Below are 18,029 nucleotides of genomic sequence, written 5' to 3'. Positions count from 1 at the left end.
CATTTCCCATTGACTCCAATTTTGCTAGGGCTCATTGGATGCCACATTCAGTCAAATGCTGCCTTGATGTCAATGGTAGTCACTCTAACCTCGTAGTAAAATGCTACAAATTTGAAGGTGCAAAATGGTGTAGCCAATGAGAGATATGATGAATCCACAATATAAAACTGAATTTACCCTGTTCCCAACAATTTTGCACTAAAATTGAATGCTGTACCTGTAAAGAGATCCAATTAAACGCCAGGTGACCATTTCTTGCTGAAGGAACCAGAGAACACTTGCTGTTTTTGAAAATTTATGATGTCCCGGAGTTGCACGGTTCACAATCTTCTGAAGTACATTTACCTGATATAATTAAGCAGTTAGAGTTGCTTACTTACTGTTTTGTTTTAAATAAATTACACAGCTAGTTACTCTGCATCTACCCAACTGATTTAGTACAGACCTAGAACAGATTGCACAAGACTAAATTTCTCCTTGCATATGGCACATATATTTGCACCGCTATTTAGTCAGGTCAGCTAGTCTGATTGTTGCTGCTTATCTTTCCTACTTGAATTGATTTGTTCTTGCCTTCAAAATAAAACACTGCCTGGACATAAGGCCATTAGTAGTTGTGCTTTCAATTGCCCAGGCACCAAACCTCAGAATCTACTCCCCAATCTACTCCTCTGTCTTTCTATCTCTATTTCTCCACCAAAAGGTCACCTGTCTTAAATTCCCTTAAGTGGCTCAGTGCTGAATTTTGTTTGATAATTGTCCCAAAGAAGCAGCTTGGTTGGAGACAGCAACAGACAATGTTTCAGATCAATCATCTTTTATCCTCCATCTGAAACATTAACAATTAGTCTTTATCCACAGATGTTCCCCGATTTGTCCGGATTACACTGATCTATCTCTTGGTAGCCTGCTCAAAAGGGGGCATCACTAAGATTTCAAAGAGGACTGCAAGCAGATGTGGTTTAGCTTGAGGGAGATATGAACATTATTAGACAATTGAATAAACTATTCTAATTTACACGAGTTAAAATAGAGAAGCTGTTACTCTACACAAAAAACTAGTTGCAGAAGCTTGGCTTTAAAAATCTTACCTGGTCCTTGCAATTGGCTTCATAAGCTTCTATCAGATCAAATATAGCACTTGATGAATGTGCCTGGAAAGATTCCAAGAATTTTGGAAACAGGCTGGCTGAAGCTGTCAAAAAGAGAAGGATACAAAACTTGATATGAATGATAATCTAGGTACAAATTATATTGTTGTGGTCACCAATTATATTTTCAGATTTTGATTCCCAAGTTAGTTGTCTCATATTCTTTACACAAAACTGCTGGAAATTCTAAAATTCATTAAATACTTTGTTTCATAATTATTGCACTGCTTCCAATTTTAAAAATAAAATCACGATGTATTGTTAATATGGTCATTAAAAGGGAGTAGAAATCAGAAAGAATTCAGACCTTAGGGTCTGTTCTTTTTTATTAAATAAATTGTTTGTGGAATTTCGGCATCAGTGGGCATTTATTGTCCATTGTCAATTATCCCTGGTACGGTGGTGGCGTGCATATTTAAATAGTGACAGATTGCACAGCTCTGAAATTCAGAGAGATCCGGACGTCCTAATGGACAAGTCACAAAATGCAGCTACAGCAAGTAATTAGGAAGACTAATCAAATGTTGTTGTTTACTGCAAGGAGAATTGAATATAGAAGTAGGGAGGATATGAGTCAGTAGTACAGGACACTAACGAGATAGCATCTGGAGTACTGTGAAGACTATCTCCTAAGGAAGGATGTAAATATGTTGAAAGCAGTTAATACTGCTAATACCTGGGATGGGTGGGTTGCCCTATGAGGAAAGGTTGGACCGGCAAAATTGTATCCACTGCAGCTTAGGAGAGTAAGAAGTGACTTGATTGAAACCTTTAAGGTCCTGAGGGTATTGATAGGGTGGATATGGACAAGATCCTTCCGCTTATAGAGTCATAGAGTCAGAGGTTTACAGCATGAAAACAGGCCCTTCAGCCCAACTTGTCCATGCCACCCTTTTTTTTAAAACCCCGAAGCTAGTCCCAATTGCCCGCATTTGGCCCATATCCCTCTATACCCATCTTACTCATGTAACTATCTAAATGCTTTTTAAAAGACAAAATTGTACCCGCCTCTACTACTACCTCTGGCAGCTTGTTCCAGACACTCACCACCCTGTGTGTGAAAAAATTGCCCCTCTGGACACTTTTGTATCTCTCCCCTCTCACCTTAAACCTATGCCTTCTAGTTTCAGACTCCCCCACCCTTGGGAAAAGATATTGACTATCTAGCTGATCTATGCCCCTCATTATTTTATAGACCTCTATAAGATCACCCCTCAGCCTTCTACGCTCCAGAGAAAAAAGTCAGAGTCTATCCAGCCTCTCCTTATAACTCACACCATCAAATCCCGGTCGCATCCTAGTAAATCTTTTCTGCACTCTTTCTAGTTTAATAATATCCTTTCTATAATAGGGCGACCAGGACTGCACACAGTATTCCAACTGTGGCCTTACCAATGTCTTGTACAACTTCAGCAAGACGTCCCAACTCCTGTATTCAATTTCTGACCAATGAAACCAAGCATGCTGAATGCCTTCTTCACCACTCTGTCCACCTGTGACTCAACTTTCAAGGAGCTATGAACATGCATCCCTAGATCTCTTTGTTCTGTAACTCTCCCCTATTAACTGAGTCCTGCCCTGATTCAATCTACCAAAATTCCTCACCTCGCTTTAATCTAAATTAAACTCCATCTGCCATTCGTCAGCCCACTGAACCAATTGATCAAGATCCCGTTGTAATCCAAGATAACTTTCTTTATTGTCCACTATGCCATCAATCTTGGTGTCATCTGCAAACTTACAAACCATTAGTAGTTGTGCTACTATATTCTCATCCAAATCATTTATATAAATGACACATAACAGTGGACAAATAGCACTGATCCCTGAGGCACACCACTGGTCACAGGCCTCCAGTTTGAAAAACAACCCTCTTAGCCACCCTCTGGCTTCTGTCATCAAGCCAATTTTGTATCCATTTAGCTACATCACCCTGGATCCCATGAGATTTAACCTTATGCAATTACCTACCATGCAGTACCTTGATAAAGGCCTTGCTAAAGTCCATGTAGACAACATCAACTGTACTGCTCTCATCTACCTTCTTGGTTAACCCTTCAAAAAACTCATCCACATTTGTGAGACATGATTTTCCACTCACAAAGCCATGCTGACTGTCCCTAATCAGTCCTTGCATCTCTAAATGCCTGTTGATCCTGTCTCTCAAAATACCTTTCAACAACTTACCCACCACAGATGTGAGGCTCACTGGCCTGTAGTTTCCAGGCTTTTCCCTGCAGCCTTTTTTTAACAAAGGCACAACAATATTCTCTTGTGGGAGAATATAGAACTAGGAATCATTGTCTAAAAATAAGGAGTTGCCCATTTAAGATAAAAATGAGGAGAAATTATTTTTCTCAGTGGGGTGGGTGTCGTTGGAACTCCATTCCTCAAAAGGCAATGGAAGCAGGGTCTTTGAATATTTCCTAAGATAGAGGTAGATCAATTCTTGATAAATAATGGGTGAAAGGTTACCAGGGTAGACAAGAGGTTACAATCAGATCAGCCACAGTCTTATTGAACGGCAAAGCAGACTCTTATTGAAACTTACAGGTCTGGATAGAGTGGACATGGAGAGGATGTTTCCACTAGTAGGAAAAACTAGAACCAGTGGACACAACCTCAGGCAAAAGGGACGATCCTTTAAAGTAGAGATGAGGAGGAATTCCTTCAGCCAGAGAGTGGTGAATCTGTGGAACTCTTTGTTGCAGAAGGCTGTGGAGGCCAGGTCATTGAGTGTCTTTAAGGCAGCGATAGATAGGTTCTTGATTAATAAGGGGGTTAGGAGTTATGGGGAAAAGTCAGGAGAATGGGGATGAGAAACTTATCAGCCATGATTGAATGGCAGAGCAGACACGATGGGCCAAGTGGCCTAACTCTGCTTCTATGTCTTATGGACTCGTGGAGCCAAGTGGATCACTCCTAATTGGAACGTTGTTCTTTTTTGTATTTTTTCATGGGATGTGGGCATCACTGACAAGGCCAGTATTTGTTGTCCATTCCTAATTACCCTTGAACTGAGTGTCTTGCTAGATTATTTCAAAGGAGAGTTAAGAGTCAATCACATTGCTGTGCTCCTGGACCATGTAGGTCAGATCAGGTGAAGGTAGCAGATTAGGGCGGCACGGTAGCACAGTGGTTAGCACTGCTGCTTTACAGCTCCAGGGACCTGGGTTCGATTCCCGGCCTTGGGTCACTGTCTGTGTGGAGTTTGCACATTCTCCTCGTGTCTGCGTGGGTTTCCTCCGGGTGCTCCGGTTTCCTCCCACAGTCCAAAGATGTGCGGGTTAGGTTGATTGGCCATGCTAAAATTGCCCCTTAGTGTCCTGGGATGCGTAGATTAGAGGGATTAGCGGGTAAAATATGTAGGGATATGGGGGTAGGGTCTGGGTGGGATTGTGGTCGGTGCAGACTCGATGGGCCGAATGGCCTCTTTCTGTACTGTAGGGTTTCTATGATTCTATGATTTCCTTTCCAAAAGGACATTAGTGAACCAGTTGGGTCATTATGACAATCAATGATAGTTTCATCGTCTTTACTGAGGCAAGCTTTCAGTTCTAGATTTATTAATTGAATTTAAATTCCACCAACTGCCACGGCAGGATTTGAGCCCATGTCCTCCAAGGATTAGTCTGACGTCTTGATAACAATTCTAGTGACATTACTAATACACCAATCTCTCCTTGGTTTTAAATATGTACTATGCACTGGCACTTTTTCCAGATAAATAGGTAATTGAAATATGCAAGTTAGACAAAACTCACTAATTCTGAAGGCTTTTCAACCTTTTTTATTGAAGAAAGAGTTTTAAGGTTTTTGTTCCAAGTACATTTGTACCTTGTTACAAGGATAGCATGATTGTTCTGACTTTAATTTTCCATTGATCATGAAACAGCACCTTTTGTTAAGTGAGTTGGTAAACTGGTAATCAATGCATAATCCTAACTGATCTTTAGCTAAAACATCCTCAAGACCTGCCAAGCACAAAACTGAACCGTTTAAACATGCTGAAGCATTACATACTCCACAGACTGGATAGTTACGATGAAAGTGTCTTACAAAGATTATACATGGAGAATCTGGTGTGCTACAGTGACTGCAGAGTAGTCCTGATAACATTTCTCTCTCTTATTTCAATAACTCAAGATGCAATTCTCATGGCTGAACTAACGATTCCAGACAAGGCCAACAGTAGTTTGAGACCAGTGGAACTCATTTCACTTGGGCCCCTTAAAATAGAATGGAGACTTCCATTGCCTAGACCACCCAGCCCTATTAACCTTGATGCTTACATACAAATTTACAACCAAGCTTATTTCTTACCAGTCAATCCTGGATCGTCCTCCCTTAACATGACTGCACTAAGAGTTATATCCTCTGAAAAACTTGCTGATGAATCAATTTTCATGCTGATCTGCTTGGCAGCGAAACCAGGTACATCAGACTCCTCTGCATCTTCTGGGATATTTTGCTAGATAAAAAGTTATAAAGAGTCAAATAAACAGAACAGAGTTTTCTTTAAATCATCTTTCTTGTTGACTAATAATGATAATACAGAACTCTAACTGAACTCTAACAGTAAGGACAGTCATGATTCCATTTATTTGGCATCTCAGAAGGAGGTAAACTGCATCTTGCTACAAGGTTGTTGGCTGGGAAGTGAAAACTAACTGGTTTAAGTTACCTACACTTGTCAGGTTACATATTCCTCCTGTTAGGCCAAGTAGTACAACTATTATTGACAAAAATAGCCACAACTATGTCATTCAGAAGGATAGACAAGAACAGTATTTTGATTTCTATCTGTTTAGGAAACATTTTTTTCTTGATGAAAAAAGAGGGAGACATAGTACATCGGCTCTTAGCCACCATCTTATGCTTCATTAGTGACATGCTTATGATGCATCAACAGCATAAACATGCACTGGCCACCAATCTTAACCAGAGCATTTTGACCTCAAATTTTCGATAATAATGGGGAGGCTGTCTGTTAACCATTTCACTTGGTAAATCTGACAGCAACTTCTGGAATCTGCACAGGTGCAGTTTAACATTGGAAATCATAAGTTGCTGTCAAGAGATTCCTGTTCCTCCACATGGTACACAGTTACGATCTTTACCAAGAGACTTAACATTGAAATGATTACCACGGCCTGAACTTGCCCACTGCTTCTATTCCAAACATGACTGAGGATGATAGGGCTCATGTATTCTGATGTAAATTCGCTTCTAAATAAGCGTACGGCACAAATGTTAATGAATGAACATTTTCTTTGATCTTGAAATTAATTTTTGAATTGTGAAGTTTTGTTCCTCTATGTATCGGCAATTAAAAAATCATTCTTTTTACATTTTTAGTCTTAGCTCTCTTTTAATCCCATCTGTTTTTCTCAATCTTCACTTTGTCTTTTGCACATTATTGAAATCTAATTTATGCTTTCTGGTTTGTACTCTGAAAGGCTCAGTGAGGAATTTTCCTTCAAAGGCTGAAAAGCATTATTTATTGCATTGCTCACAGTTGCAACTGATCCCTTGAGACAGATGTCAGACAACAGAGTGTCTGTTCTTAAAGGCAGTCAAACCTTTGTGTACAATCAGGTTAATAGTGAATAATACTCCTTTGCCAGTGACCGAAAAATCCAGGACAATTAGGAAATTAATTACATCAGAAACCTCAAAGCTAGTTAATTTCTAACCCTTAGAGTCTGGCACTGGTGCACATCATCCTTCCAGCTTTAGACCATCATTGAAAGGCATCACCTGACTCCATTTTGTCTACAGTCAGAAAGCCAGTGCACCAGATAATTTGTTGTAAATGAATTAAGTCAATCACACAAATACTAACCAGCTTGTTAACTGGAGCTTTCAAAATGGAATTCTTACATTAAAAGTGATTACCTTGCATAAAATAACCAGTCAAAGACTATTTCCTCGGGTGGATGGAGCTATTACAAGGGGGCATAACTATAGGGTTCGTGGTGGGAGATACAGGAAGGATATCAGAGGTAGGTTCTTTACGCAGAGAGTGGTTGGGGTGTGGAATGGACTGCCTGCAGTGATAGTGGAGTCAGACACTTTAGGAACATTTAAGCGGTTATTGGATAGGCACATGGAGCACACCAGGATGATAGGGAGTGGGATAGCTTGATCTTGGTTTCAGATAAAGCTCGGCACAACATCGTGGGCCGAAAGGCCTGTTCTGTGCTGTACTGTTCTATGTTCAACATATGGTCATGAATATAAAATAATGCATAAATTCCCAGCTTTCAAAAAAATTCACTAGTATATTATACATTTAAGGATCTATACAATATGGCAAATACTACGGTTTTATAAATCTTCGATACATAATATTGCATCGATTTTCATCCCTGACTGTTTCGAAGAAGAAAAATAAAATTAAAATTTGGAAGTAAAATTGGTTTCTTACCAACTCTGGTGTTGTTGGTACAAGTAGAGGTGGTTTCATCGATCCCAAGATAGCAGACACATCAAATTGCTTTAGAGCACAGATTCTAGTCTGTGGTGTATCTGTCATACAAGTCAGAAATTAATTTAAACAACAAGCACTAGTGTTTGGATTTTACGTTCTCTATACTCTCAAATGTAAGTAATTTTGTGGAGCAATGATCACAATGGTGAAGGGTGTACCCAGGAAGGTCAATTCAGAAATGATTAGAATAGTCAAATTTAGAGGCAATGAAAGCACAGGTGAAGATTTCAACAGTAAATTAGCTGAGACAGTGGTGGAGATGGGCAAGACCATAAGACATGGGAGCAGAATTAGGCCACTCAGCCCAGAGTCTGCTCCACCATTCAATCATGGCTGATATTTTTCTCATCCCCATTCTCCTGCCTTTTCCCCATAACCCCTGATCCCCTTATTAATCAAGAACCTATCTATCTCTGTCTTAAAGACACTCAATGACCTGGCCACCACAGTCCTCTGCAGCAAAGAGTTCCACAGATTCACCACTCTCTGGCTGGAGAAATTCCTCCTCATCTCTATTTTAAAGGATCGTCCCTTTAGCCTGAGGTTGTGTCCTTTGGTTCTAGTTTTTCCTAATAGTGGAAACATCCTCTCCACGTCAACTCTATCTAGGCCTCACAGTATCCTGTAAGTTTCAATAAGATTCCCCCCATATCCTTCCAAGCTCCAACAAGTACAGATCCAGAGTCCTCAAATGTTCCTCATACGATAAGCTCTTCATTCCAGGGATCATTCTTGTGAACCTCCTCTGGGCCCTTTCCAAGGCCAGCAGATCCTTCCTTAGATACGGGGTCCAAAACTGCTCACAATACTCCAAATGGGGTCTGACTAGAGCCTTATACAGCCTCAGAAGTACATCCCTGCTCTTGCACTCTAGCCCTCTCAGCATGAATGCTAACATTGCATTTGCCTTCCTAACTGCCGATTGAACCTGCACGTTAACCTTAAGAGAACCTTGAACAAGGACTGCCAAAACCCTTTGTGCTTCTGATTTCCTAAGCATTTCCCATTTAGAAAATAGTCCATGTCTCCATTCCTCCTTCCAAAGTGCATAACCTCACACTTTTCCACACTATTCCATCTGCCACTTCTTTGGGCAAGGTTACAGAGCTGTAAACAGGCAGTCTTGGTGATGGAGCGGATATGGGTTTAGTTGCTAATTTCAATGTTACAAAGGACAAAGTTTAAAGAACAGTTTGGCTCAGCCAGAATGGCCAATAAAGGTTTGAAACAAAAACAAAAAATGCCATAAAAACTCAGCAGGTCTGGCATCATGTGGAAAGAGGAAACAGAATCAATGTTTCACGTTCTAATGGCCCTTCTTCAGAGCTTGAATTGCTAGCTAGCAAACAAAGTTTATGGCAGGGACAGAATATAATGTGTTTGATCTTCCAATATTTAATTAGAGTTAATTCCTGTGCATTCTTTACTGGGTACGCGTGGAACTTGATGTTGACCAAATTGGCACAAAACTGAGAAGTAATGAGTGCATGTGTGTGTGTGGAAATAATGCGGTGTTCTAAGAGATTTATTTAAAAATGTTCAGTCCCGAAGAGGACAGGACCGACCCACTCACTGCTTGCAGCAAAATATGGCAAATGGCGTCAGTGGAATTCCCAAGCCTGGTAGTGGAGAAGACACTGAGACCAGGATGCCTTGTTCGAGACTGCTTATTGCTCATCACAGAGCTTATTTCTCCATTCTAATCCCAGACACACACAGCTGGCTATTCTTCTTTATATACATATCTGCATATAATTAACTAATCAACCTGTTCTCCCTATTACTTTATTACTAGGCATCAATAAAACATATTAGATAATAGCAAATTTCCCTCAAATGTAATTGATATGCAAATAAAAATTGTTCATAAGATACAAAATGATAATGCATGTTCTCTTATGCAATCAATCTTTAACATACTCCACACCCACCCCCCCCCCTTTATATTCAGTCCCTGCCATAAATTAACTCTGCTTGCTAACTAACAATTCAAGCTCTTAAGAAGAGTTACGCAGATGTGAAACATTGACTGTTTTCTTCTTCCACATGTTGTCAGACCTGCTGAGTTTTTCCAGCATTTTCTGTTTTTGTTTCAAACCTTTATTGGCCACTCTGGCTGAGCCAAGTTGTTCTTTAAACTTGGGGCAGGATTTTCTGATCATGCTCACCCCAAGACCAAAAAAATCCCGCCTGAGGTTAACGGACCTTTACATGGTCTTTACCTGCCCGCTACAATGCCTATGGCGGGTGGGACAGGAAAATTCTGCCCTTAGTGTCCTTTGTGGCACTGAAATTAGCTACCAGACCCATAAAAAAAGTTACAACATGAACATTTCTATGTTCTCACAATGCATTATAACACAAGATCCTCTTCGAGGATCTCCAATAATTTCTTTGGACAAGCAGTTCTTTTTGTGAAACAAAATCAGACAACTGGTGACTTGTGTCAACCCATTTTACTTTTGAAATCTTCTTCCTATCCAATATTTATTTTATACTCATGGCACGGTGGCACTTAAAGAATCCATTTAACATTTTAGCCAGTCCACTCCACATGCTGTGGCGCATTTGGACCAATTTGTGACCAAGATAAACATGACCAGACTGGTACTTCTAATGACCAATACGATTCCTTCTGTCTGGTCAGTATCTTTCTCGTCACCTTCCACGTCATATGTTGTTGCAAAACATCCTTTTTCATTTTTGGGCAATTCCATACATAATGAAATTTAGATTCACATTTGAAGCACCAGTTAGCCACTTCCTGGTTATTCCTGGGGTTCATCTTCCTCTCGTATCACCCACCATCTGTTATAGTGCTCAAAAAAGTCTCTGCCCTCATACCCTTTGTTTGTAATTCTTCTCTCATACTGACATTTGGATCCTATATTTGAGCAGGCTTGAAACACTCCTTTATCTTTAGTGTCACTGCCGAAGAGCCTATTTGCACCATTAAAGTGGCCAAAAATGAATACTTTCCTGAAACTTTTCCAAGGCTTTGGACATTTAACCCAAAAGTGTATCTCTCACTTTGAATCCAACACCAGTTAAAACCAAAGCCTATGTTTGATATCCTAGCGCAGTCCAATAATTTAAAGGTACATACTGATATAGTAATTCCCAAATGGAATCGCTGCAATCTCGTATATAGTAGGTTAAACTCCATGATAGGTTCTTCTATGGAAGAATCATTCATTTAAAAAAAAATCAAAGTCTGAACAAGCCTCATAGCCATTGAATAAGTCATCTTACATATACATTTTATCTGTGAATTTCAAGAGTGTCCAAATTTTCTTCATTGCCCCTGAGCATCTACTTCTGAGAACACTGCCCAATTGATTTTGCCCCTGGCAGGAAGCGAAAGTCATGATGTGGAGATGCCGGCGTTGGACTGGGGTAAACACAGTAAGAAGTTTAACAACACCAGGTTAAAGTCCAACAGGTTTATTTGGTAGCAAAAGCCACACAAGCTTTCGAGGCTCTAAGCCCCTTCTTCAGGTGCTTGAAGAAGGGGCTTAGAGCCTCGAAAGCTTGTGTGGCTTTTGCTACCAAATAAACCTGTTGGACTTTAACCTGGTGTTGTTAAACTTCTTACTAGGAAGCGAAAGTGCCAGAGCTATGCCTTTCTCTGCTTTTGGTAGGGAGGTAACCAGTGTCTATACATTGACTTGATTTTTCCATTGATCATAAGGTTCCATTTCACAAAACTGGGATGGAAAGTCCTACCCCACCATTTTATATCTGGTTTCAGTCACCTTTCTAGAAAGTCTCCAGTTACAGTATTCACTCAAATAACTTCAATCCTAGCCTTCTGTCTGGAAGTAAATGTTAGTCTTCAATCTTCACTTTCAGGCAACCATCCTCTGCTACCAAATGTCAGTGGAATTTCCAAGCCTGGTTGTGAAGACAACCAGTTGCTTCGGTGGAGACTGTTTTTGCTTGTTACAGAGCTTATCAACTTTAACTTCAGACACACAGTGGTAACTGACTCCTTACATACACATCTGACAATTTTAACTGATCAATTTCCAATGCCTGTTCATGTTATTACAATAAACGCTAGGCATTTAACATCCATCAGCAGAACCCATTAGATTCTAACATAAGGCATATTTTTAGTCATTTGTGTCCACAAAATACAATGGACCCTGTAGATAACTATTACAACTTAGAACTTTTAACTAAAGTTGATGCAAAATGGGAAAAGATTAACTTTATGATGCATGAAATACCATAATCCTAATAACCTGTCAGTTACAGGTAACTATGAAACAGCCAAACTCACTATCGCACCATTATGCAGGCTGTTATCTAAAGGTAAAATGAAAGAGGTGCGCTGTTCAATGCAACAAGCACGGCACATGCAATTACTAAAATAACTGTCGGCACATTCAATCAAACTAACTTGAATGAAGATTGAATGTCAGTAATATTTTAAGATCTTGAAGAAATATAGCACGATCTCTATCTTAAACAAGAAACTAATCTTACTGGCTAAAAGGTTCAATCATCTAATCAATACTTACAGAACTCATGGAATACGGCAGCTGCAGTTCGAGTAGCTGGTAATAGATGTATACTGGAAGGGCCTTTCGTATGTTTCGATGATTCTAGAGGATGAGTTAAGGAAAGTTGGATCTGATAGCTCACAAATAATCATTTCTTTCCAGAGGCCTATTCAAGTAATTGTTCTATACTGTCAGTCATTTCAAATTACAACAGAATTGACATTCAAACTATTAATCTTCAACACTGTTCCATGGCCCTTACATTGATACTGCTAAAAGCCATGGACAACTATGTAATTATTCATTACCTCAAAAGCTGCATTGAAACTACAGCTCAGAAACAAGCCCAACTGCTCCGTCGCCATATTTATGTTCCAGGAGTTTCTTTATATAACTGTGTCAGCATATCCTTCTAATCCTTTCACCCATATGCACTAATCCTTGAATGAATCTTATTTGTCTTCACTATTCCTTAAGGTAATGAATTCTATAGTCTTGCTGCTTTGTGTGTAAACAACTCCTCCTGAATTAGTTACTGGGTTTATTAGTGACCATTTTATATTCATGGCACAAAAACAGAAAATGCTGGAAAATCTCAGCAAGTCTGACAGCATCTGTGTGGAGAGAATAGAGCCAATGTTGAGTCCAGATGACCTTTTGTTAGAGCCTTTGTCTAGATGCCTTCATCAGCTCTGACGAAGGGTGTTCTACACTCGAAGCGTTGGCTCTATTCTCTCCCCACAGATGCTGTCAGAATTGCTGAGATTTTCCAGCATTTTCTGTTTTTGTTTCAGATTCCAACATCTGCAGCATTTTACTTTTATCTTATATTTATGACCATTAATTTTGAACTTCCTTGGACATGGAAACATTATGTCCATGTCTATCCTATCAAATCCTTTTATCTTATCTATCAAGTCAGATTCCGATTCTTTGTCCCTTTGACTCAGTCTTCCTGGGGCTCATCTCTTCAATACCTGATTTCTAGAACTGTTGTTTAGCTTCTGGGATGTGCCTTCTGCCCCTTATTCCGTTGACCTGCTTGTGCTGGCAGTTTCTTTGCGAGTTGCTTTCTACTCAGATACCTGGATCCAAAGCTGAACCATAAATGCTCATGTGTTACAGTGTATGCCTCGGTTGTTAAGCAACAACTCACTTCTTTACTTCCATAATTACTTCTTAATCATAAAACGCAAATACAATGCAGGCATATTTTAAGTGAAACTAAAATCTACAGATATACAGGCACCTTTGTTTAACACAAAGCTAATTGAAGGTCTAAACGTCCTTTAGCATTCAAGCACAGAAACACAAATTAACCTTAAACGTTCCTTATTTCTATACCCACAAATACAAATACCAATTACTTAAACCAGCACTATTTCCAAACATTATCTTTTCTGATTTATAGCCAACTTGCCATCTATTAGGCTGGAGATTCATGTCTAAGGTCAGAGAATACTATGCATCATCTTACCAAAGGACAATTGAAAATCCAAGTATATATCCACTAAATCACCTGCTGTAACTTCTTCAAAGAATTCAATAACGTTGATGATACAAAATCTTTCCTTTAGAAATCAGACTGTTTAATGTTTGGTTTCTAGATTCCATCTAGTAGATCCCATAGATCTGTGCTCTAACATTATGTTATGGTTATGTTGATGTCGTTTTGCTCAAATCACACTACAACCAGAGTCACTATAGTGCAGGAGGAGGCCATTCGGCCCATTGAGTCTTCAGTAGCTCTCTGAAAGAGCATCTTTCCCAGGCCCACACCCCTCTATCCCCATAACCCCTCACCAATCTATCTAATCTGCACATCTTTGGACTGTGCAAGAGCACCCAGAGGGAACACACGCAGATACAGGAAGAATGTGCGAAGTCCAAAGATGTGCGGGTTAGGCTGATTGGCCATGGTAAATTGTCCCTTAGTGTCAGGGGGGCTAGCAGGGTAAATACATGGTGCTACAGGGATAGGAAGTGGGTGGAATTGTGGTTGGTGCAGACTTGATGGGCTGAATGGCCTCCTTCTGCGCTGTAGGGATTCTATGAATGTGCAAACTCCACACAGACACCCAAGGCCGAAATCGAACCTGGGTCTCTGGCGCTGTGAGGCAGCAGAGCTAACCATTGTGCCGCCCTATTTGTGCTGTATGACAGTTCTGTACATCCTGTGGTTTTCTTTAACTTCAGATTCCTCGAGGCACTATCATCTTTCCCACCGTTTTATCTTCATACAAATAGACTCCTGTTGTTCATCATTCTCTTCAACTTCCTTCAAACCGTACACTTGGCACTCACAATCTCGTCTTCCTGCAGTACAATGGTTCAATCAACTTCATCCATGCCATTTACTGGAGCAATAAATTTCTTCTTCCTTTCGATTCCTCAAAAGCAATTTTTTCGAATCTTTCACAAGGCTAAATGACTATCAGGTTTCATCTAGATGAGCCTCAACCCTTTTGTCAGATGGCCAGGAATGTCCACAAATTAAGTTCTGTAATTTTTGCCATTGCTAAAGCAGTTTTCAAAGAACCCTCCTTCATTTCTCTTCCTTATCACTCCTGTTTTGCCTGCCTTCTATAATATTCAACATACATATGGAATATGTATACCATAGCCATGTGCGTTCTTTGTTATGTTTACTGAACTCCAAATAAACAAGGGCGGCATGGTGGCACAGTGGTTAGCACCGCTGCCTCACAGCGCAAGGGACCTGGGTTCAATTGCCAGCTTAAGTCACTGTCTGAGTGGAGTTTGCACGTTCTCCCAGTGTCCACATGGGTTTCCTCTGGGTGCTCCGGTTTCCTCCCACCATCCGAAAGATGTGCTGGTTAGGTGCATTGGCCATGCTAAATTCTCCCTCAGTGTACTTGAACAGGCGCCGGAGTGTGACGGCTAGGGGCTTTTCACAGTAACTTCATTGCAGAGTTAATGGAAGCCTACTTATGACACTAATAAATCAACGACATTGCTGAACAAGAAAATTTGTTTAGACTCACGTTTTTTGACGTTGTCCTTTCATTCAAAAAAGCGCACATTTGCTTAAATTTTTAAAACTCAACAATAATCATTCCCCAAGCTCATGGCTTTGTTAACTTAAATCTGTGTGGAAAACATGATACCTCAAACCTTCCAATCACGGTGAGAGGCGGACGAATGTTAATTTGGCTACATTTAGAATAGCGTGTGCAATTCTGGTTGCCACACCACCAGAAGGACTTTGGAGAAGGTGCAAAGAGGGTTTAAGTATGAGGAGAGGTTGGATAAACCCGGATTGTTTTCACAGGAAAGACGGGGGCCGAAGGGGGACCTGATAGAGGTCTACAAAATTATGAGAAACGTAGATATGGTGGATAGTCAGAGCTTTTTCCCCAAGGTGGATGGTCAACTACAAGAGGGTACATACAGGTTTAAGGTGAGGGGGTAAGTTTAGGGGAGCCGTGCAAGGAAGGTTTTCCACATCCAGGTGGGTGCCTGGATCGCACTGCCAGTGGAAGTGGTGGAAACAGGCACATTAGCAACGTTCATGGCATATCGTGATAGATACATGGACGGGAGGCAAACAAAGGGATAAAAACCACATATCGGTACAGACTTGGTGCGTCGAAGGGCCTGTTCCTATGCTGTATTGCTCTTTGAACTGAATTATGAATGCCCAAAATATATTTACTGCAATTAAACAATTGTTATGCAACCATACTTTGTCACAAGTAAACTCAGATGCAGACAATGCATTATAACTATATTTGCAAAAATATGGAAATAAATTTTCACAATATTTGAAAAAAAATCAATGCCCTATTTATGCCTTTCAATTCATAGTATGGAAGAGAGATCTGCCTGTCTTTGATCTTTCTTTTAGCACATTTTGCTGAATGAATCTTTCCACAAGGGGTGATTGCCAGTTCCAAGATCCAAATGCTTCTGCTTGGTGGGTTTATTATTTTTGAAATATGGACATAATGTCCTCGTCCCAACCATTCAAATGATAATGGCAGTTCTCACATGTCTGAGTCACAAAGATAACTGAGGAATCTTCAAATGAAAATACGAGCACATAGTTAACGCACGAAATATAGCTCAAGTGGTTCAAATGGAGACCTTTTGGCAAAGGGGGCAGAAAGTCAAAAGGATACTCTCAGCTTTTGATGCACTGCGTCTCAGAGCGGTTTTGCTGATCTCCGCTTCCCGAATTATAGGAGATAATTCTCCACTCATTCGTCTAAAATAGAAGAACAAATTTATAAAGCAATGTTAGAACTTTAAAACGTAGTTGCAAATGTTCATATTACTATGATTCCAAAACAAATTTATTGTTTGAGATTTCCTTTTGAACTATTGAACAAAGTATGCCATTGATCAGTTCAGCAGAGAATATTTTTAAAATAGTGAGACACCAAATGAAGATCAAATTAAAAACTTTACAACAAAAACAATCACTTGGAAAAGATATATTGCAACACCAACGCAACCTCACAGCTCAACTGCACCCATCAAAAAATCTTCCTATTCACTTGTGCCAACCCACTGGTTTCCCAAATTCCCTCCCATCTACGCAACACTTCAACATTTAAGTTATGAAGAGAGGTTGGGTAGGCTTGGGTCGTTTTCATTGGAGCAAAGAAGACTTGAGGGACGACCTGTTTGAGGTGTACAAGATTATGAGGGATACGGGCAGAGTGGATAAGGAGCAGCCGTTCCCTTAGATGAAGGGTTAGTCACAAAGGGACATAGTCTCAAGGTGAGGGGCAGGAGGTTTTGGGGGGGGATGTGAGGAAAAACATTTTCACCCATGTGACATCAGTGTGCCTTTAAGAAGTGTTTTTTTTTAAATCACGTACTCTGCAGTTGTAAGCAAACCTTTTCAGTTTGTTTTTCTCATTGTTGCCGGGCTGTCTACAAGACTTTTTATTGCTGCTTAAACTGGGGTTGTTTATTTTTACTGGAATGTTTATGACTGCATTGTTGGGAGAAAAAACTGGTTGGCAAGTCAGGTGATAGGAGTTTCTTTCATTTTCAATTTCAAGCTGCAGTTTGAGTTTTAGAAGGGATATCAAGCCGAAATGAAGTCTTTCTCTCTCCCTGGTTTTGGAAATTCTGCTGGTTAGCTGAAAGCAAGGTCTTGCTTTTCTGAAGGGGGCTGTTGGTGGCTTGCCTGGTGTTTTGGGAAGTTGTTCTGACTTCAAACTGTTCTGAGTCTATCCAGAGAACTGCAGACTTCATCCAAAGGTCTCAAGCCCAGTATCACGTAAGCATTAGTCTTTACTGTGTTGAACCGGGTTAAAGGGTTTTGTCCATGGCACGGGCTTTGTTTGATTGGAGCACATCAGATATATTTGTTAAGGGTTATACATTATTGTGGTTGTTTTGCAATTGATGAAATTTATTGCTAATTTCCCCCCCTTCCACTTCCCTCCTCCCTCACCCCCCCTTTTCCCCTCTTCCCTCTCCCCCCCTTTCCCTTCCCCCCTCCCTCTTTCCCCCCCTTTCCTTTTCCTCCCATTTCCCTCTTGCCCCCGTTCCCTCTTCTCCCCCACCTTCCCCTCTTCTCCCCCCTTCCCCTGCCCCCCACCTTTCCCTCTTCACCCCCCTTCTCCCCCCTCCCCCCCCTCTTCTCCCCCCTCCCCCCCTCTTCTCCCCCCTCCCCCCCTCTTCTCCCCCCTCCCCCCTCTCTTCTCCCACCTCCCCTCCCCCCCTCTTCTCCACCCTCCCCCCCCTCCCGCCCCTTCTCCCCCCTCCCCCCCTCTTCTCCCCCCTCATCTCCCCCCTCTTCCCTCCCCCCCCTCTTCTCCCCCCTCCCTCATCTCCCCCTCCCTCATCTCCCCCCTCCCTCATCTCCCCCCTCCCCTCCTCCCCCCCCCTCATCTTCTC

At 40.9% G+C, this 18,029-nt stretch overlaps 2 protein-coding genes across 2 annotated transcripts in view; one reads left to right on the top strand and one right to left on the bottom strand.

Moving 5' to 3' along the window:
- The window catches only part of nup107 (nucleoporin 107), a 42,187-nt gene extending 24,719 nt beyond the window's left edge, over window positions 1-17,468 (bottom strand). The window contains exons 1-7 of the mRNA XM_078219833.1: window positions 17,314-17,468; window positions 16,295-16,380; window positions 12,171-12,254; window positions 7,582-7,682; window positions 5,475-5,622; window positions 1,092-1,195; window positions 218-345 (exon numbers count right to left, since the gene is read on the bottom strand). Coding sequence (XP_078075959.1) covers window positions 218-345; window positions 1,092-1,195; window positions 5,475-5,622; window positions 7,582-7,682; window positions 12,171-12,254; window positions 16,295-16,380; window positions 17,314-17,381 — 719 coding nt within the window. The 5' untranslated portion in view covers window positions 17,382-17,468. The remainder of the gene's footprint in view (window positions 1-217; window positions 346-1,091; window positions 1,196-5,474; window positions 5,623-7,581; window positions 7,683-12,170; window positions 12,255-16,294; window positions 16,381-17,313) is intronic.
- The window catches only part of irak3 (interleukin-1 receptor-associated kinase 3), a 333,490-nt gene that overhangs the window by 120,920 nt on the left and 194,541 nt on the right, over window positions 1-18,029 (top strand). The gene's annotated exons all lie outside the window — the stretch shown is intronic.

Source organism: Mustelus asterias, chromosome 9, assembly GCF_964213995.1.
Source record: "Mustelus asterias chromosome 9, sMusAst1.hap1.1, whole genome shotgun sequence".
NCBI classification, from domain to species: domain Eukaryota; kingdom Metazoa; phylum Chordata; class Chondrichthyes; order Carcharhiniformes; family Triakidae; genus Mustelus; species Mustelus asterias.
Note: the sequence above shows the minus strand (reverse complement) of the source record. Positions and strands in the feature narration are given on the sequence as shown.